The following is a 21,641-nucleotide window of genomic DNA, read 5'->3' as shown; positions in this document are numbered from 1 at the left end:
GTTGCAGCAAGGGATGTCAACACCAAAATATAGGGTTATCACCTAAAAAAGAGGAAAAATGGGAGTTGGAAGATGCATTGTGGTGGGGTTTTTTTTAATTCATTGAACAGGATATGTATGAATCAGCAAGGCAAAGTCTAATGCATAAAGGGAACCATTGACTGGTCAACTGAGATGCAAGTTTTCCTTTTAATTCTCAGAAGAATCAATTGTTCCAAACCTTTCTGTGTGCTTTGGCTTTGTGTATAGTAAGCTAGTGGCCCAAGTTCAGGTCTCCTGAGTGATAGTCCCTCTTGATACTATCCCTGCACTGTCGGAGGATAGAATTGTTTTCAGGAAATGAGAATGCTCATTATTTTCTGCCAGAAGAACCAATGTAGGTCCTTGGAGGAAACTGGTCTGTGAAACTTTGTGAGCTCATCAAATAGAAATAAAGTTCTGGAGATATGACTTCTGTAAAATGCTGTTTACATAGTTTTAAAATGTTCAGCGCCAGAATTGCTAACAACATGGGTGAAATCCTGGCTCCACTGAAGTCAGTGAGATCTAAGATTTCATTCATGGTATCTTCCAAAAGATCTGCAAGTGTAAATTCTAATTCATATAGGTGAATTAAGTTCATTTAATTTACATATGCTGTAGGTTTGGGTGGAGGTGGAGAGAAATAGAAAAAAATATTTTTAATGTAAAAATACATATTTTTAATTTTACAGAAAAGGATATTTTAAGAGCACTGATAATTAAGGCTTTGACACATTTAAAGAGAGGTTTATTGCAAAAATTGTCTTATCCTTTTCTTCCTTCTCATTCTGTTTTTTTATTGAATAAATTAAATGCTCTGTAAAAAATGTCAGATTTGTATGAAAAATTTCTGGCACATGCATCTTGGTATGAACTTTATAGTCCTTTATGTTAAATTTTTATTAATTGACTATTGTCTTTTTAATTCTGCAATATGATTCCCTTGCACTGAGGGATCAACAAGAGAGTGGTGTAGCTAATTTAATACCTATAAATTCCTGTGACATGGAAAGCCCCATATATACCACAGAATAGCTCTGTTTAAATGCAGTAAACTTTTTTGTGACCAAACTGTATTATAACACTTTTATTGTCTTCGTGTACAGAAGAAAAATAAATTTTATAGCCACATTAAGTGAACAGTGTTTAAAATCTGTAAGGTTAAAACATGGTTTCTTAATGTGGCTATAACATTTCTTTTTCTATAGAGAAGGCTAAAGATTAGAACCTAGGTAAAATACCTGCTTTATGTTGCAAAGAAAATTAGTTCAAATTATTATTTTGTAATTAATCTTGCCATTTCTTTTCACCTCTGCAATTATAGAATAGAATTTAGAACCTATTTATTCTATTCTAATTGTCTGACACACACACAAAGCCAAGTGTGGACACATACATCTTAGCCAAATGCAAGTGTGCTCCTCTTGGATTACTGCTGGAATTCTCCTATTGACCGAAAGACTCACATGTCCCCATGAGGTTAAAACAGAAGCCTCTGCGCAGGGTAGCTGAAGTTGCAAGACATTTGGGACAAAATTATTTTTGAAGTTATAGTTAAATGTATGGAATGTAGATGTAAGCTCTTAGTTCCTGTGGACATTTTACTGAATGATGGCAAGTGTTAATATGGGACTTGATCCTATAAAAGTTTAAAGCACATGTTCCTTTCCTTGGAAGGCAAGGAATAAGGACTATGCTCACAAGTAAGGTCCTATTTGAATTGCAGGGTGATTGTCAAAAAAAAAGTGTGGCTGGGTTGCGGGCAAGCCATGGAAAATTGCAGACCAGTAATAATGGTCCTTATTATTTGCGGTACTAAAGTCCATTATTCCTTTTCTGCGATTTTCTGCTGTCAGCCGCGTGGGGCTGAGAGCGGAGGCTCCCACTATCAGACCTGTGGTGGAAACTGAATATTGGGGAATCTGCAATTTCAGCAGTATCTCAAGTTAAGTAATGATTTACAAGATTGGGTCATAGTTCATAATTTTTTAACATTATGTTTCAATGTAAATTTAAGAATTAGCTGACTGGTTCAGATAAATGAGAGGAGACATGAACTTTCATTTAAAATTCAAACCAAACCTTGTAGGAGTTAATTTTTTTTTATGTTTTACATGCCTCCCGATTCCTAGTTTTGGCCAGAAGCAGGAGTGCTACAAAATGCTATTTTTTCTGTCCTTGCAATCTGCATAGAACCTGGAACATAGCAGGCATTTCTGTACTAATGAGTTATCAGCCATATTTTTAGACCGGAGAGCTTTGGCTAAGTTAAACAACTTTCTGATGCTTAACTGAACTGAATCTCCAAAATGTTTGTTATACATCATTACTGTAAACATATTATCCTATTAAAATATATTGTCCCATAAGAATACCAGTATTTTAGATACCAAAATATTATTGTGTATTTCTTTGTGCAGCTGGTTACAAAAATTATATATAGGTAACCAAATCTAATTCTTCAGGATGTAGATGATGATCTACATCGGCTGAGAGTTTTTAATCCATACAGAGCATGCACGTCTGGATTGTGGTAGATGCATTATGGTACACATTTAAAATATGGTTGCCTAAGGTTAGGCATCCAAAGTAGTAACCTGAATTTCAGAGTAGCTGTGCAGCTGCTGCTCTCATTGACTTAAATGAGAGTTCCAACTGCTCGTCCCAAACGAAAATCAAGCACCCTGCTATGTGGTCTAACTTAAATTGTGCAAGCATGGTCAGTTGGTATTTTGAAACTATTATCTGCTGCATCAAGTACTGATTGCTGCTGGAGGCAATGTACCCGGATTAGGTGGACTGAGATTCTTCACTAATTTGGTACTAATGGTATGATCTGTGGTCAGTTTGGTACTAGTGGTCTGGTGTGGCTGATCTAGTGTTGCAGCTCCAACATTCAGTGTTAATGAATCTGGATAGTACAAAATTATGTCAGTGCTGTGTTTGTTTTTGTATTTTGATATTACTTGTCAAATATTTTCATTCTGAAAGACACTAGCTATAATATTTTTAAAATTACTATAGAATATTATTACAATTTATAATCTCAGTGGCTGAAGGGGTTTTTCAGTGTATTCTAACACTGTACTAAGCAAGAAATATGAAAAGAAGCATCAATATTTCGGTATTGTGTCGGAATTCTCAAAACAAACTTAACACGGTTTGGGGAGAGTTTCAGGTTTGTCTAATGCTGATCTGCTTTTTCATTACTTGTGCTAACTCTGTCATTAATTCACAGCTTCGCTGACAATATGTTTATGTACACACAACTCTGGAGGAGAAGAGGTAGTTAAGGAGTTACTGCAATTGTTACTTCAGTCCCCAGCAGAACTAATTAACACTTCTGCATTCAGTATACTTCTGTTTGCGAAAACATGTATCTCTCTCAAGGCAGTTAGAGTTGTTTCCTATTCTCCCTTGAAAAATTTTAGCTTCATTTCACTTGCACACCCCTGAAGTGAGTAGTTACATTAAGTGGACTTTTGAATGGTACAGTAGGTTTGTGATATCAGGAATTTCCCATATCATAGAATTTCTGATTTGGCCTTTTGGTTGTCCTGCATTTTCTAAAATACGTATCACTGGTTTCCTGTTGTTAGATATTGTAAAGAAATATACCCTTAAGTGTAATCTTAGCATGATAACGGAATTTCTAAAATAATGGTTGCTTGTTGATTTGAATATTGCTTCTGCTTCTGAAGCTATATCTGCAACTTTTTTCCTTTTTAAGTTCCCACCTAATTTTGATGTTACATGTTATTGTAGTTATTGCTCTTGTTGCTGTTTAAGTGATGAAACTGAGTTTGGCACTGTATATGAGACATGTTTACCCCGACCACCTTCCTGCATCCAACCCCACATCTCAGCCTGTCTCTCCAATTATATCGTCCTGAATGTCTCACTGTTGGCTTACGTTCAGCCTGGCCAAAACTGAACTCTTGATTTGTCATTCAAAACCACCCCTACTTTCGCTTTCTGTGTTACTGATGACACTGTCACCAGCCATCGTGTCATTCAGGCTTGTAACCCAATGGTGATCTTTGACTCCTCACTCTTCTTCACCCTACCCCCTCTGGCTGTGTCCAAAGGTTGCTGGTTGTTCCTCTGTAACGTCTCTAAAATCTCTGTCCTTGCTTCAAAAAATCCCCATTTAGGCCTTTACACCCCACCTACTGCAGTTTCCTCCTCTCACATCCCCTCTCTCCAATCTAACAAAATGCATCTGCTAAAATCCTTATTCTTAGATCGTGCTGCCCCTGAAATTGCTCCACTGTCTCCCCATTTTCATTCAAACCTGCCTACATGTCTCCTATCACTGCACCGGCGATTCCAGCCTTGATTTCCTGCCTATACTTTTCTCCCACAACCCCGTAACAGCCTTTGTGTGTTCTTCCATGCATCTCCTTATAGTGGAAATATATTCCATGAATGGATCCATATCCCCTTTTCCTACTCTTTGCATGTCATTTCCTGTCTTAGATTGTAAACGCTTCAGGTAGGGTGACCAAATGTCTGGTTTTCGCCTGGAATACTCGGTCAAAAAAGGATCCTGGAGACTCTGGTCAGTACCGCTGACCGGGCTGTTGACTGTCCGGTAGGTGACTCTGTGCAGCGGGGCTGGCAGGCTCCCTGCTAGCCTCCATGCCATGTGGCTCTGGGGAAGCAGCTGGCATGTCCCCCCTCTGGCTCCTATGTGTAGGAATAGTAAGGGGGCTCCGCATGCTGCCACCGCCCCCACAGCTCCCATTGGCCAGGAACTGTGGGGGCGGTGCCTGCTGATGGGGCAGCGCACAGAGCTGCCTGGCTGCACCTCCGCTGCTCTGCATAGGAGCTGGAGGGGGACGTGCTGGCTGCTTCCAGAGCTGCTTGAGGTAAGTGCTACCCAGAGCCTGCGCTCCTGATACCCTCCAAGTGAAAATGAGCGAGTCAGTGAGAGCGAGCGACAGAGGGAAGGGGGATGGAGTGAGCAGGGGGTGTGGCCTCAGAGAAGGGGCAGGATATGGGTGGGGCCTCGGAGGAGGGGCAGGGCAAAGGTGTTCGGTTTTGTGTGAGTAGAAAGTTGGCAACCTTAGCTTCAGGTCAGGAACCATGTGTACATGTGTATTTTTACAGCCCTTAGCACAATTGGGAGCCCTGATCCAGATTGGGGTCTCTAAGCATTTCTATAAGGAATAATGTGATAAAAATGTAATCAGTTAATATTCTCTTTTGCAGGTTTGACAGATGAAAAAGTGAAGGCCTATCTTTCTCTTCACCCCCAGGTACTGGATGAATTTGTGTCAGAAAGTGTAAGTGCTGAGACAGTGGAAAAATGGCTGAAGAGAAAAAACAACAGACAGGAAGGTAAAATCTTATTAATTGTGATTAAACATTAATGTTAAACAGGTTGGAGATTGGTTTTATAAACCGGCTTCATTTTTTAAAACTTGTATTTTGTAGCTCACATGTCAAGGTTGCAAAATTTTTAATAAAGTTAAAAAAAAAAAAGGCTAGGAATTCCTTATGTTTCTAGCCGTTAGCTATTTCTGGTTGAATGTACTGGTATTCCTTTGTAGAAGTTTAGTCCAATAATTGTAACTGAAAATGAATAAATATGAACATTTGGGCCAACCATTAATCATTACAAACATTACATCGGTGCAAGTTTATTGAAAACATAATTTTGTTTCTTACCTCTAAAATTGCTAAAATACTGCAACACATAATATGTAGCCTTCAGTAAAATAGTTGGTACGTTATCTCGCAAATTCCTACATGCAACATGAATTAAAATGGGTTTGGATATGAGCAGTGACACATGGATTGTAAGCAAAGGGTAATTATAAAAAGCAATGTATTGAATTATGGGGAGGTTCTTGCGCTGCTGCAGGATCAGTATTAGGCTTAATTTATACTTAACAGAGAGACAAGGTGAGTGAGGTAATATCTTTTCTTGGATCAATTTCTATTGTGAAAGAGACAGACTTACAGCTACATAGAGCTCTTCTCCTTTTAATGATCTGGACTTGTTGATAACCAACTTGTTAACTAATGCCTCAGTCCTACAAGCTGTTGTACGTGAATGGATACTTGGAACCCTTTTGAATTTAGTGGAGCTGTGAGATGAAAGGTCCTTGCTTGTTCAGTAGTTTGCAACACTGGAACCTAGGTCTGCAGATGAAATTAAATAAAATTATTGCAAACACTGAGGAATGAAGAGAAATAAAAATGACCAGGAAAAAATATTGACAGGCAATAACAATTATATTTTTTCTGGAAAAATGTGAATAAATTCATCGGGGGAAAAACATCATCCAGACGTCAGAGAGTCAATGCAAAGGAGACACTTGGAAAGAATGAATTCTAGTAAAGTTCTGGATCACAGTAGCAAATTGTACATGAGGTTGCAGTATAGTAGGTTGGGGAAAAAAGCCTGATTTTGCTCCATATATGCAGCAATAAATAGTTTTTGTTGTGTTTTGTTTTTTTAAAATACTAGTTTGAATGATATTCCCCATTTTAAATATATGGAATATTGCCACTTTCCCAAATACGAGTGAATATGATTTTCTATAACAATGCAGAAAGGATAGTGGTGGGTGAATCTGGTCTGTTTGTGGTAATGGTGCTAAGGAGTTTGTGAAAGGTAGTACTGCATGGATGGCCTTATTATGTGTGCAAAGTTAAGATGCAGTGTATTTTCTTTGGTGTATGATGATTGTTCTAATGGTGAGATGCCTGTGTTTAGGAAAAGGAGTGGTGGGTACGTACTATTAGGTTCCTTAGTTGTTCTTTCATTTACTTTTGTGGTTTTGTTTTAGGTATAGGTATAGTGCAACTTTAATGGATACACAACAGAGTGTTTATATTTATAATTTATCTACACATACACAACAGCATTTTTCTGTATCAAGTTTGTATGTCAAGTATGGAGCTAAAAGTTTGGGTTTTTTTTATTTTGACTGTTACTCATGGGAACTGTGATACCCAATAGAACCATAAGTGTATACTATGTCTGTACGGAGAGCTTTGTGGGGTGGGGTGCAGAATAGCCTAGTAACCACTAATGGACTCATTTGAGTCAGACTTCTTACAAATTAGTAAATACTTTGGTGCTACTAGGAAAATCCTTATTTTAGATTACAATAGTGTCTTTCCATCCTGTGCAAAGGGTGATTTTCTACAACAGGCCAGGATATGTACAGGGAGTGATATTCCATGTGAAATGTAGGTTATGGTGTGAGTTAAGAATATGAGTGCTTAAATGTGGCAGAAAGTTTCAGATAGTGTTTCAGTTCAGAGAACATGACAGTTTTAAGTAGAAGTTATTTTGGTTTGCTTAGAATTTCTCTGCTGCCATTATCTTATGGTGCTTGTTCACACACTTGGGTGTGACATTAAAACGTTCTAATAATGGTGACTTCTGTGGAAGTAAGCTTCAAGTTGTATTGAGCCAACCAGTTAACAAAGACAAGGTAAATATTGACCTTGAGGGTCAATTAGGGTTGCCAACCCTCCCAGATTGGCCAGGAGTCTCCTGGAATCGGCCTCAGTCTCCCAGTTGCTATTGAAAGCAATCTGGGAGATTTTAATAGGCCAAAAATCCGGTCGGTGGCACAGCAGGGAGGGCTGCCTCCGTGCGGTTCCCAGAAGCGGCTGGCATGTCCTTGCGGCCCCGAGGCACAGAGGCAATCAGGGAGGCTCCACACACTGCCCCGCCCTGAGCACTGGCTCCACAACTCCCAGTGGCCGAAAAACGTTGGAACTGGAACCATGGCCAGTGGGAGCTACATGGGCAGTATCTGCAGGCATTGGTAGTGCGCGGAGCCGCCTGGCCTAGGAGCTGCAGGGACATGCCGGTAGCTTCCGGGAGTTGCCTGAGGTAAGCACCGCCCAGCTGGAGCCCACACCCCGCATCACCTCCTGCACCCCAACTTCCGGCCTCAGCCCTGAGCCCCCACCTACACCCAAACTCCCTCCCACAGCCCTTACCCCTCATCTCCTCCTGCACTCCAAGCCCTTGTCCCAGCCCTGAGCCCCTTTATGTACCCAAACTCCCTCCCAGAGCCCGCACCCCCTCTTGCACCCTAACCTCTTGTCCCAGGCTCAGCCCAAGTCCCCTCCCACACTCTGAAACGCTGGGCCCACCCCCAGCCCCGCCCCCTCCCAAAACCCAATGCCCTGCCGGGGCAGGGAAGAGCAAGCAACAACGGAGGGAAGGAGGATGGAGTGAGAAGGGGCAGGGCAGGGCCAAGGCCTTGGGGAACGGGCGGGGCGGGGCAAGGGTGTTTGGTTTTGTGTGATTAGACAGTTGGCAACTCTAGGGTCAATAAACCTTGGTTTTCCTTGAAACGTGAAGTCAATGTATAGATTGTTACAGATTTTCTTTATATTTTTGTGAGCGATAGCTAGAAGTCTCTGATTTTGAGCCAAGTTTTTCTTGAATCTAACAAAAAATTTTATAAGTAACATTTTGAAGGAGATAAAGTTAAAAGTTTCAGAAGCAATAATTGTGATTTCCATTGACCCAATAAGGAAGCATGTTTTTGCATATTTATTGAATGTCCAAATCCAGATTTTAGGTATATTCATGAGTGTATTTTCAAACTGTTTGTGGGGAGGGGTGCAGATTTGCCTGGGTGGCATTATATTGCCATTTCAGGACTTCGCAAAAATTAGATGGAAAAATGCTGAAGCTATTTACAAAATCAGGCAAATAAATGTGCCTCTCAGCAACCTTCGTTCTGGTCAGGTGACATCTGAACAACTGTAACCAAGGAGAAGAGAAATCATTTCCTTCAAATTATTATTAATTTGCATTTATATAACACTTTTTATATTTTCAAAACTTTATACAAACATTCATTAATGATCACAACCTTCTTGGAAGATAGGAAAGTATTGCACTCCCCAGTCTACAGATGAGGAAACCACAATTAATAAATAATGGGAGAAATGTTATTAATTATACATATTTGTTAATTTAATCTTCAGGATATTTTATTATGAGTAGGATCCTGACAAAGCTTTGGAAGCAATTGCCGTAAATGGACCATTGTACATACAAAAATATTTCAGCTATTCCATTTTGGACTTTGCAAAGGAAAATGTTTTAGATAAACATAAGCCAAAAGAAATCTTTATTTCTGAAAGAAAGCCACATATGCTATATATTAGCTGTAATGGCAAAAAGTCATAATCTTTTAAGAAACTAACATATTGAATACATCCTATGGATGCTATAATAATGAGAAGTAGTCACTACTGTATGTTTTTCTTCTGATGTTCAGCTGCAAATGTAAACTCTGAATGAGTTGCATAGAGCTTGATAAGTATGAAATTTTGGAATGAGTGAAATCTTAGTGTATCTTGACAACAATAAAATGAAGATATAATTGGACATGTCAGATTTTGTATATACTTACATCTCTGCCCAATAGCTATATAAAAATATAATTATGCAAATTTAGAGGATTACTTGAACATCTAGATTGCCTTTTCATACATGTGTTGATTGTTTCATATTTACTATTATGTAAGTTTACCAAATACCTATAGTAAGCAAATGCTGTTGAGCACAATGGAAAAGGAGTTCAGAAATAAGTGATTGCCTTCCATATGTAAGTAATATGAAGCTCAGAGTTGAAAGAATGCTCACTATTGGGCTTTGAAAATTCTCTTTTCTGTGCTGGGGAGGTATGGTTGTACATATTCTTGGCTCTGCAGAGTTGTACAGGCAGATATTCATATTTTAAAACTACTCCAAATAGCTCAGTTCTTTGAAATTAAGGTTGTTCTTGGAAGCCTGTAGTCACATGTGCAAAATATGACTTGCACCATTGTAATGCATGCCAACTGTTTTTCCTTCTCATAAGAATGGCCATACTGGGTCAGACCAATGATCCATCTAGACCAGTATTCTATCTTCTGACAGTGTCAGATGCTTCAGAAGAAAGAACAGAACAGGCAATCATTGAGTGATCCAGCCTTTGTCACCCACACCTAGCTTCTGGCAGTCAGAGGCTGGAGACACCCAGAGCATTGGGTTGTATCCCTGACCATCTTGTCTGATAGCCATTGATGGTCCTATTCCCCATGAACTTACCTAATTCTTTCTTGAACCCCATTATGGTTTAGGCCTTCACAACATTCTAACATTTCCCTTTCTACCCTTGGCACTAAAAAGAAGAAAACAGAAGACACCAAAAGAGAATGGAAAAATGCATATGAAAAACACATACACAAAAGACTGAATACAATGATTCAGGAAAAGAGAAGAAAGACCTTAGAATTTCACTTATCATAGCAAATGATCTATCTAGTAACGACTCAGAACAAAATATTGAACAGAGACACAACAAAATGACAGACAATTCTGAGGCATGCAAACAAATGAGAGGAACACAAAATAAGAGTAATATGAAGAGAACAAATTATCCTAGAACTAAGACAAACAGAAAGAAGACACGCTAACATTTATTGTTGAGGAACAATTTTAGGAATGTGCAGGCTAGCTGTACAGAAAGGTTAAGAACCACTGTAATATATCACAAAGTAGAAAAATTGAAGCATTGACTCTTCCTGCTTTGGTTACATTAGGATCTTTCACATCTGTGAGTCACATACTTATAAATATGATTTGTAACATAATCTGCAGTTCCATTTCATTTTTAAGTGCATGTGAAGGACATCCAGTGGTGCCTTCTAGACATTGGCTGAGTTTTATCTCTTCTTTCCTAAATCTGGAATTGTCTCTAAAATTGAAATTTTGCAACATTCTGGTATGTGCTTATATATATAATTCCAAGAAAATTAGGCAGAAAAGTTAACTAGTCTCTCTCAAAGTAAGCATGAAGAGCTGTAAAGTCAGTGTGTGGACAGATGGTGGCATTCCGTGATGTAACTGGTGTATTCAATAATAATCTACATAAGAAGGCAATTAAAATAACAGATCCATTCCATACAAATTCAGCTTGCAATTAAATTTTTGTATATTATAGCATTCACTTGACAGTAAGTGCTATCGTTAAGCTTGCAAAACAATTTGAGTGAATAACTCTTTGGTTTACATGCTCTTAATTTTCTGAAAAAATTGAACTTTTGGGCAGAAACACTCCATGCATGGTCTCTGGCCAAAGTTGTTTTTTTGGGAGGGGCAGGGTGAAGGGTAAGCAACATCCTTATAGTTGTTTGAGTTACAATGGCAAGATAAAAGGGGGCAGGGGGATTATTTTTAAAGAAAATTATTGCCATGCTTTTCTTTTGCCCCAGACTAGTAGCTCAGAAATTATCTAAGATGTTACTAGTCTTCTTGAAGCTTGAAAGACTGTGAATAAAGTAATTGATTTTTTAAAAATAATCTATAACTATGCTCAGTGAGCATCTGCTAAGAATGTTAACAGAGCATACTAAAACACACTTCCCTTTGACACAGCAGAATGCATGTTCTCCAAACCTGGCTTCATCAGGCAGGGACTTTGCAGGTACAGAAGCTACTGTTGTGTGTGTTTACATTAAGGACAATATCAGTTTCATTGAAACACACACCAGAGAATTTCAATAATCAGACTAATAATAAATTAGAAACATAATTATGGATACTGTTATTTCAGAGAGTCTCCACAATTTGGTCTGTGCTCTGCAAAATAGGAGCTTTAATTTTTCATCTTTTAATTCTTTCTCTTCTTTGAGATGTGCTTTCCATTCTGCGTGCATGTACATCCCATGCACTTGAGTTCAGATTCATTTGACCAGCAGTGGCATCTTGCACCTTAGGAGTCCTAATGACCCTAAAGTGAGGATATAAAGTATGGGGCTACCTCATCTGCCCCTTATTTCCTTTTTACCACCAGTGGCTGTGAGTCAGAATCCTAGCAGAGTCCATCTCTCTCACTGTGTGGCTAACTTTTGTCTTGTAAATAGTTTTTAAATAGCTGTTAGGGTTAATTATGTAAGTAGTAGTTTGCAGTCTTCTCTGGTAAAAAAAACAAAACACACACATGCACAAAATCTCTCGCTCTTGCTCTTTCATACTTCTTCTTATGAGACTTTCCCAGTGCCAGCTCCTGCTCTTCTTGTTGAGCAGAAGTCTCCTGGATTTAAAGCTGCCCATCTTCTGATGTGATGCTGCTGCTGAATTATGGGCATACAGGGTGCCCCATTGTGCCTTGGAGAGGGACACACTCCTGATAAATGTGCCTTCTGTAGATTGTTCTCTAAGAGAAGGCAGAAGGCAAGAGAGGCTCACAAGCATCTCTTTTTGTTAGAGAGGGCTATACATTCTTCCTCTACATTCTTCCTCACACCTGGCCAACCCTCTTCATGAAGTGCTTCGGAGAGGTCAGGCTTGGTTCATAGTTCTAGGGCTTATGTCTCTAGGAAGATGTCTTCCATTACTGGTAAAACAGCTGAGGTCAGAGGAAAGAAGAAGCAGTACTCCTGCAAGGGGCATAGATCTAGGTCACCATCACCAGATCCTGGCAAGAAAAGGCAGAAATCTCCTCATGTTGCCTCTTTAAAGGGTAGCTCAAGACCCAAGATGGGTTCCTCTTGTACCCCGTCAGGCACCACGGCTTGGTAATGCCTCAGAATGAGTTTCATGTCTTATCCAATGTTGATTTGTCAGCACAGAAACTCTCAGTGCCCACTGCTCCAGTACCGACAGCCTTTCTTCACCTGCCCTCGGTACTGCTATTCCTAGTTCTGAAAGCCTTTATGGTGCTGATTCGCCTTAGTGTGTCATCTCTACTTAAATCACCACTACTCTCCTGTATTGTGAGAGTATCACTCCTGGGACTGGGCACCTCTACCATTATGGGATTGAGTGCTTCCTTGGAGCAGGCCAGATCTGACACTATAATTTTGCCTGGGACCCAGTGAAGGTAGCTTCACATCTCAAAAAAGAATACTCATTCTCCTCTTCAGCCTTTGAGCACATCAGGGAAACATCACCAATCTGCTCTCAAAGGTCCCAGTTATTTGATCCCTATAGCTGTGATGGGGAATCTAGGACAAAGTATTATTTCCCTAGACCTAGTGGTTCCAAACATGAGCATTCGCCTTGGTTCCCTACCCCTGACAGCTCCCCCCAGCCTTAGTCCTATTGGGTGCTGTGACAGTGCACCTCTTTCAACACATCAGGGCTCAGCATTTCTCCTTCTGGCGTTGGTGGGTGGCTGGTCTGTCTGGAGTAAATCAGTCTGACTCTGGAGGTTTAATTCTTAGCATTGGTTTATTTTCAGCATTTACAGGGTAGGCCCTAGGGTTAGCCCAAGAGGTTTTTTGTTTTGTTTTGTAAACCACTCCTCCTCCCCCCGTCCTAACTCCCACTGGAGTACTGCCTCTTCTTATGCTGGCTACCAATTGTCAGCCACCCTTACTAACCCATTCTGGGAACCAAGGCCTCATCCCCAAACAGAAATAAACACAAGGTTTCCCTTATAGAAAAAAACACCTGTTTATCTAGGAGAACCTTTCCCCTTTTCTGCACACAACCCTTCTGCTGCCTGCTTCTCATCCCTCCTCTGAAGAGGTTTTTAAAAGTCATAGACTTCGCTTATTTGCACTCAGGTGTCCATAATTAACCTTGCAGCCCCCAGCCAGCACGGGTTGGGGGGCGGTCCCTGCAGCTCCCAGCTCCCACGGGCAGACCCCACAACTCTAAGCTGCTGCCAGCAGCAGGGGAAACACTGCACTCTCAGCCACCGTGGGTGGGGGGAACTCTAGAGCCCAGAAGCAGTGGGTGCTGGAACTTCCTCCCTTCCCATTTTGTCATAGTTTTTTAAATAAAAGTCAGGGACAGGTCACGGGCTTCCGTGAATATTTAGTTATTGCCCATGACTTGTCCATGACTTTTAGTAAAAATAACTGTGACAAAATCTTAGCCTTAGTTATAAGTGGTAGGCACAGAGGCCAAAGTTGGTTACATACGAAATAAAAATAAAATTGCAGTCTAAATTCTACATTTTTTCAGATTAAGCAAGATTTGAATCAGGCAGTTTCTCACCCTACTAGGTGTTGTAAGCAATTCACAGTTCTTAATACACAGGCTTAATTCTGTGCTCAGCTGGGACTTGTCTCTTCAGTGCAAAGTCTTTTCTACTGAATGTTCTTGTTGCTTTCAGAGCAGGAGGGGGAGGAGAGAGGCCCTGGGCTGATATCACAGACTCCAATTTATTACCCTCCGCTCCCCAATCCATGAGCATGGAAAGATACTGTCTTAAACATAGAGTTAGGGATCACATGTTCTATGTCTCCTACTGAGTTAAGCAATTCCCATTGTCTAAGTGCTTTAGGAGCGGCTTACTGAGTGAGCGGATTCTCCTTAATGGGCCAGCAACACATTGCCGAATGTAAATCTTTCTTGAGGGTGTTAGTTTCTCCTTTGTGCCACTGAAAGGCCAGCTGTGGGTATCTCTCAGACTCTCAACATATTTCAGGTTTCAGGGTGGTGGCTGTATTAGTCTGTATCAGCAAAAACAACGAGGAGTCCTTGTGGCACCTTAGAGACTAACAAATTTATTTGGGGATAAGCTTTTGTGAGCTAAAACCCACTTCTCCTCGTTGTTTCAACATATTTCAGTAACACACACATAGCAAAACTTCATAACTTCAGATACAATGCTAACACACATAATTCAACTGGATGGTAATGTTCAACAGATCATGATGTCTCAAATGATCACTCACAAGGCACACTTTGTACAAAACCTGTCATAATCATATCACAGTGGGGAATATGAGGGTTCCAGGGTGCTGCTTTGAGGTACAGAGTGTCACAGATAGGGTTAGAAGCGACTTCAAAATAGGATTATTTGAATTGGGACAGTGCTTCTAAATTCATAGACAAATATCATCACAGCAGGGAAGAATTTAAGTCTCTTGTCTCTGAGTTTCCATGGCCATCTCTTAACAGGAGATCCTGAAGGTTACAGTTTTCTGGCATGCCTACGGAGGTACAGACAACAATAGAAGGTGTTCTATTTGAAGGCTGTCACTTTATTTAATATTAAGATCGATGAGGCTCTGTGCTCATTTAAATATTCTTGAGCAACATTGAGATCTTTAGATGTCTAAGCACCTGCTTAGAGGAGAAAGCCACAGCCCTATTCTTAACAGACCAATTTTCTAATTTTTCAAAGTCATTTTGAATTCTAATCCTGTGCTCTAAAGTGTTTGCAACCCCTCCCATCTTGGTGTTATCTTCAGATTTCATAAGCAAACTCTTCACTCCATTTTCGAAGTCATTAATGAAAACATTGAATAGTATCAGCCCCAGGACTGATCTCTATGGGATCCCACTAGATATCCACTGCCAGTTTGACAGCAAACCACTGATAACTATTCTTTTGAGTATGGCCTTTCAACCAGTTGCATACTCATCTTCTAGTAATTTCACCTTGACCCCATTTCCCTAGTTTGCTTATGAGAATATCGTATGGGGCTGTGTCAAAGATACAAAAATCAAGATATCTCACATCTACTTCTTCCCACCTATCCACTAAGTCAGTAACCCTGTCAAAGCATGAAATTAGGTTGGTTTGGCATGATTTATTCTTGAAAAATTCATCATTGGCTATTTCTTATAATCGTATTATCCTCTGGGGCTTACAAAATAATTGTTTAATAATTTGTTCCAGTACCTTTCTGGGCATCAAAGTTAGGCTGACTGGCTTGTAATTCTCCAGGTCCTCTTAGTTTCCCTTTTTAAAGATAGGAACTTTGTTTGCCCTTCTCCAGTCCTCTGGCTCTTTACTTATACCCATGAGTTTATACCCCATTAGCTCTTGAAGATAATTGTTAATGGTTCTAAGATTGCTTCAGCTATTACCTTAAGAACCCTAGGATAGGGATTCTCACAACAAATTCTTTTGTGGCCTCAGAGTGCAGCCACCAACTCTGACAATATTTCCTAAAATACTTAATTAATTTTAGGGAAAAAAATAAATATGCACATGTACATGTCCAAATCATTGTAATTTATTTATGTAGGGTTTTGTTTGCAGACTCAATAATAAAAATAATGTATGGTTGTCTCTATTCGTTACTGAACCTAAATGGAATAGAAACACATATAAGGTGCTTTGCATGTTCTTGTCTTTGTTGTTGTTTCTTTTGCTTTTTTGGTTTCTTTATTTTTTAGACTTGCTAGCTAGAAGTCTGCTAGCTAGCTGAGAGGTACTGAAAAGTGATATTAACAAATATACGAATATCACTTTTCACAGCAGACTTACTCATCCCCAGCAAACCAGGGTACAATTAAGTCCAAATGGGGAGATGGATAGGGAGGCAGCAGGGGCAATGGGGGAATTGACGGGGGACTGGGGAAGGTAGCACGTGCCGGGGCAATGTTTGGGGTTGTGAGCCTGGGGTCGGCACCTGAACCCACTGCCACATGCCCAGAGCCTGCCACCCCAGGGCTGAAGCCGGAAGTCCACCCACTACTGCCCCCAGGAAGGTGGGGAATTCATACCGGCTTCCTGCTCCTCTGGCATTTGTGGCTCCAGAGGTGGGCAGGGCCCAACCTCTCCTGGCAGCCCCAGGGGAGGAGCCACTTCTTTCCCCTGCCCCAGTCACCACCCAGAAGCCTGTTGCTGCAAGAAAAGCCCCTGTTGGCTGGCTGCATGCGGCCACGGTGGCCGCATTTGAGAAATGCTGCCCTAGGATGACTTTTATCAGGTCCTGCCTACTTTAATACATCTAACTTATCTAAATATTCTTTAACCTACTCTTTCCCTATTCTGGCTCGTGTTCCTTCCCCATTTTGGTAAATATTAATTGTGTTGAGTATCTGGTCACCAATAAGCTTTTTAATGAAGACTGAAGCAACATAGGCATTAAACACCTCCGCCTTCTTGATATCATCAGGTACTAGCTCTCCTTCACTGCTAAATAGAGGACCTATGCTTTCCTTCATCTTTCTCTTGCTCCTTCTGCGTTTAAAGAATCTATTATTGCCTTTTATGTTCCTTGCTAGGTGTAACTCATTTTGTGCCTTCGCCTTTCTGATTTTGTCCCTATGTGCTTGTGCTGTTCTTTTGTAGTCTTCCTTATCAATGTGTCCATATTTCCACTTTCTGTAGGATTCCTTTTTGATTTTGAGGTAATTAAGGAGCTCCTGAAAGAGCCATAATGGCCTCTTACTATTTGTACTATCTTTTCTTCGCATATTTTACAGTTGTGCCTTTAATTCTGTTTCTGCAGCCAGGCTGCAGAATATCCTGGAAGACCACCGCAGCAAACATTTTGCAAATGACCATGAATGGTCAAAGACACCGTCATGCAGGACATATGACAAGTGAGATCACCTAATTATAAACCTATTTGCAAAGAATGAGAACACAAAATGCCACATGTTCCGCTCCAGAGGGTGCCAGATCCCAAGATCTCTGTCAAATGCCTTTCTGATCCCCTGGGCTCCAGGAATAATATTCATCAACCTACCTATCCCGCTGGTACCAAGGGACATCTGGAAGCTCAGACAGTATTCAGCCATGATAATCAGTTCTGATATTCAGCCCCAGTGAATCTGTCCATTCATCTGCCAATATATATGTACCTCTTCTTCCAGAGGTAATCTCCCAGAAGGAGGGGCAACTATGCCATCCAGACTCAGCTACATTACACCTAGACTTGAAAGGATTAGATTTTTAATGGTAAATGTCAGTAAACATCAATTTCTCCATACACATACAAACTGACAGAAAAATATTTCCTTCAGTGATAATAGAAATTTACAGATAGGCAAAGAAAGAAGAATGTTGCTTGAGAACTTGGAGTTTGATTTAGAGTCATAGACTCATAGGTCTATTGAAGGATATTTACTTTGAATATTTTGACATGTGATGTTGACAGTTTTTGTGTTTTAATTGTTATAAAACTTTGGAACCTGCACCAAAAGACTCAATCGTTCCCAAACCCTGAGGTTGTCTTCTGCACAAAAGAGACAATTTGTCCACTAGTCCTTTAGGCTTATATTAAAAGCAAATCTGTCCAGTGCTGAATCATGAAAAACAATTCTTCCATGGTCCAAAATAGAATGGGAATTGTTTCTTTTGCAATACCTCACATTATAATGTTCAACTTTAGAGTACACTACACTGACTTCTATTACATTAATCTCTTCCTTTCACCCCAATCTCCCTTCCTACGCAAGCGAGTCTTTGAGAGTAATTGATGGGTTGTTACCAATAGGAAGTAGGTAATTTCTCAGTATTTGTGGGTATGGTATGAAAAGGGAATTGTTTTTCTGCTGTGTTGTGGGCATGTTAATAAAAAGGGTACAACAAACGTGTATGGTTTTAGAGTAAGTAAGGTATGATTTTGTTTTCCCTTCATTTACTTTCTGGGTTTTTGTACAGCCTATGTTTTTAAAGGTTTTAAATTTGGAAGAACTTTTTACTAAATGGTGCAATATAGAGATGTGTTATTTGCAATTTGTCCACAGACTTTTAACGTGTGAAAGGTAGCTAACTGCCAAATGTTTCTGCTTAGCAGGAATGTTCTTGTATCAGTGTATGTGTGGTGCTAAAAATCTGGCAGTTTGCTATCAGCCTGTAAAAATAGGAGGAAGGAGCCTATGGAGGGTTTGCCTATTTTGGGAGCTCTACAGCTTCAAACCATCCAGTTGCTAATACTGGTTTGTTCAGCAGGTTAATGAAGTACTTCCAAACCGTGTATATGAAAGAGCTGTAAATATATTCAAAAAGTGGGAGTATTACTCTAGTAGCAACATTTCATAACTCACTGCAATTCTGATACCTCATCAGACTGTGCAAAAGGAAATGACATGGCAGCATGTTAATAACCTCCATGTTTTATATTTAGGCTGTATTCATGCTTCACTGATGCTGTAAGCATGCCGTTTCATCCTGATGCAGCCTTGCTGTGCTTACGTTCCCAGGATATACCAACAAGCAGGAATACTTGCCAAAAATGAACAGTGAATATGTGAATTGTTTGGGCAGTGTTCCACTTACAATACTGGCACTGGGATAGTAACTGTGAGCTTTACAGTTTATCACTCAAGCCTACTACCATTTATGATTTTCAGAAGTATCTGGGGAGTCTTCTCTTAAATGTAAGGTACCATGAAGATTGGTAGGATTAGAAAGAAAGTTGTGAGCATACCCTGCTTTATAAAATGGCTTCCTTCTAGATGGAAATAATAAAGTTGGCTGGTGAGGATACTGAACTATGTAACTATGTAACTGACTCAATAGCATTTCAGATGCCCCCAAGCAGTGTCACACATGCCAACGTGACATTATGAGAGAGAAATAATTCATTTTTCATAATAATAATAATTCATAATTCCTCCTTCATTCCTCTCCTTCCCTTAATCCTCTTCCTTATTTCCTTATGTATCTCCATTCCTTCCCTTCCCCATTATAAGTATTAAGGTGAGGAAGATGGTTCCTTTTAAGACCATCTAGTTTGACCTCTTGCATAACTGACGCCATAAAACCGTACAAAGTGTTTCCTGCATCAAGCCCTTAACTTCTGGTTGAGCTAGAGGAGAGGCTTCCAAACTTCACTGGTTCATGTGTCACCTTAAAAAAATGTTATGAAGTAAATGGATGGAACATGAAGTTCAGATCTCATCAGTAGTACATGTACCACAGTTTGGGAACCCCTGAGCTAGAACATATCTTATATGAAGACACTTGCTCTTTATTTAGAGACTTTTAATGATGGAGACTTCACAATATCACTCGGTAAATTATTCCTATGGTAAATGACTATTGCTGTTAAAAATTAGTCTGACTTTATCTAACTTCAGTTATCAATCACTGAATCCTCTTATGCCTTTGTATGCTTCTATCAGGGGATGAATCAGGGTTGCATAGTGGAGGAACTGTTAACTATAAAGGGTGGCCATCATGTCCCTTGTCCTACACCACTTCTCACAGCCCCCACTGGCCTGGAGCGGCGAACCGCAGCCAGTGGGAGCCGTGATTGGCTGAACCTGCAGATGCGGCAGGTAAACAAACTAGTCCGGCCCGCCAGGGGCTTTCCCTGAACAAGCGGCGGACCGGCTTTGAGAACCACTGATCTATAGGACCACTGCTTCATTTGTTGCAGCAGTTGGAAATTGTGTAGTGACTAAGGCAGGGGACTGCAGGAAGAGAAAAGATGGTCTCATGGGAGTTGAATGTTGCCCTGGGGAGTTGGATTCTGTCCCTGCATTTCCCAAGCCAAACTTTGGAACCTGCACCAAAAGGCCACTAATTGTGTTTCTCATTTTCTGGTTGTGCAATTTGAAACTTTTGGAGTCAGAGTTGCAGAAGTGCTGAGGACTCACTCAGCTGCAACTTGGGACCACTGCTCTGAACATATAAAGGTGCTATACAATGCTAAATACTCTGAAAGATCAGGCCATAGGGATTGCACACTGGGCACTCCAGACTACAGGATACTTGACAAATTTAGCTTTCATTCCTCTATGCCTTAGCTCCCCATGTGTAAAATGGGATAATAATATCATTTCCACACTTTGGAGGTATGTTTTGAAGATAAATTTGTTAATATTTTTGACGATCTTGGATGCTGTGGTGAGGAACACTGCAGAAGAGTCCACAAAGAAATTAATAATTCTGTATGCAATGCAGGATTTGGATGGTGTCCAGTAAATAAAGCCTAGGACCACATATTAAATGATGAGGGTAAAACAATATATTGAATAGCTACCCATACAATGATCACTGTGCGTCCAATGCACTGAATGAGGCAGATGTCATGAGAAAAAATAGTATGTGATCATGAAACTGAAGACTGTATGATAATGCATAATCACAAGCCTAGGGTGGTGGTAATTATAGGTCTGTCAACCTGGCATCGATTCTGGGCAAAATAATGTGACAGCTGATATAGGACTTGATTAATAAAGAATTAATGGAGGGTGATATAATTAATGCCAACCAACATGGGTTTATGAAAAATAGATTCTGTCAGACTAACATGATATCTTTTTTGATGAGATTACAAGTTTGCTTGATAAAGGTAAAAGTGTTCACATAATAAACTTCTGTAAGGCATTTGACTTGGTCCTGAATAATATTTTGACTAAGAAACTAGAAAGATATGGCACATTCAACATGGCACACAGTAAATTCATTAAAAACTGGCTAACTGATAGGTCTTAAACTGAGAGAGGCAAGATTGATGAGGTAAAATAGTTTAATAGACCAAATTCTGTTGGTGAAAGAGACAAGCTTTTGACCTTCACAGAGCTCTTCTTGACCTGAAAAAGAGCTGTGAAACTCGAAAGCTTCTCTCTCTCTCACCAACAGAAGTTGGTCCAATAAAAGGTTCTCTCACCTACCTTGTGTCTCTCATATCCTGGGACCAACATAGCTACAACATCAGTGCAAACAACACAGGTCTTAAATTGTAATTGTAAATGGAGAATCATCATCAAGCAAGTGTGCTTCTAATGGAGTCCCACAGGCATTGGTTCCTGGCTCTATACTATTTGATGTTTTAATTAGTGACCTGGAAGAAAACATAAAATCATTAATGATAAAGTTTGCAAATGACACAAAGATTGTGGGAGTGGTAAAAAATGAAAAGGACAGGTCACTGATACAGAACAGTCTGGACTGCTTGATGAACTGGATGCCAGCAAACAGTATGTGTTTCGG

General features: G+C 40.1%; 1 protein-coding gene across 1 annotated transcript in view; it reads left to right on the top strand.

Moving 5' to 3' along the window:
* PDE10A (phosphodiesterase 10A) overlaps positions 1-21,641 on the top strand; it is a 279,677-nt gene that overhangs the window by 112,415 nt on the left and 145,621 nt on the right. The window contains exon 2 of the mRNA XM_077811808.1: positions 5,236-5,364. Coding sequence (XP_077667934.1) covers positions 5,236-5,364 — 129 coding nt within the window. The remainder of the gene's footprint in view (positions 1-5,235; positions 5,365-21,641) is intronic.

This window comes from Eretmochelys imbricata, chromosome 3 (assembly GCF_965152235.1).
Source record: "Eretmochelys imbricata isolate rEreImb1 chromosome 3, rEreImb1.hap1, whole genome shotgun sequence".
NCBI classification, from domain to species: Eukaryota; Metazoa; Chordata; order Testudines; family Cheloniidae; genus Eretmochelys; species Eretmochelys imbricata.
This window is presented reverse-complemented; position numbering and strand designations above follow the sequence as displayed.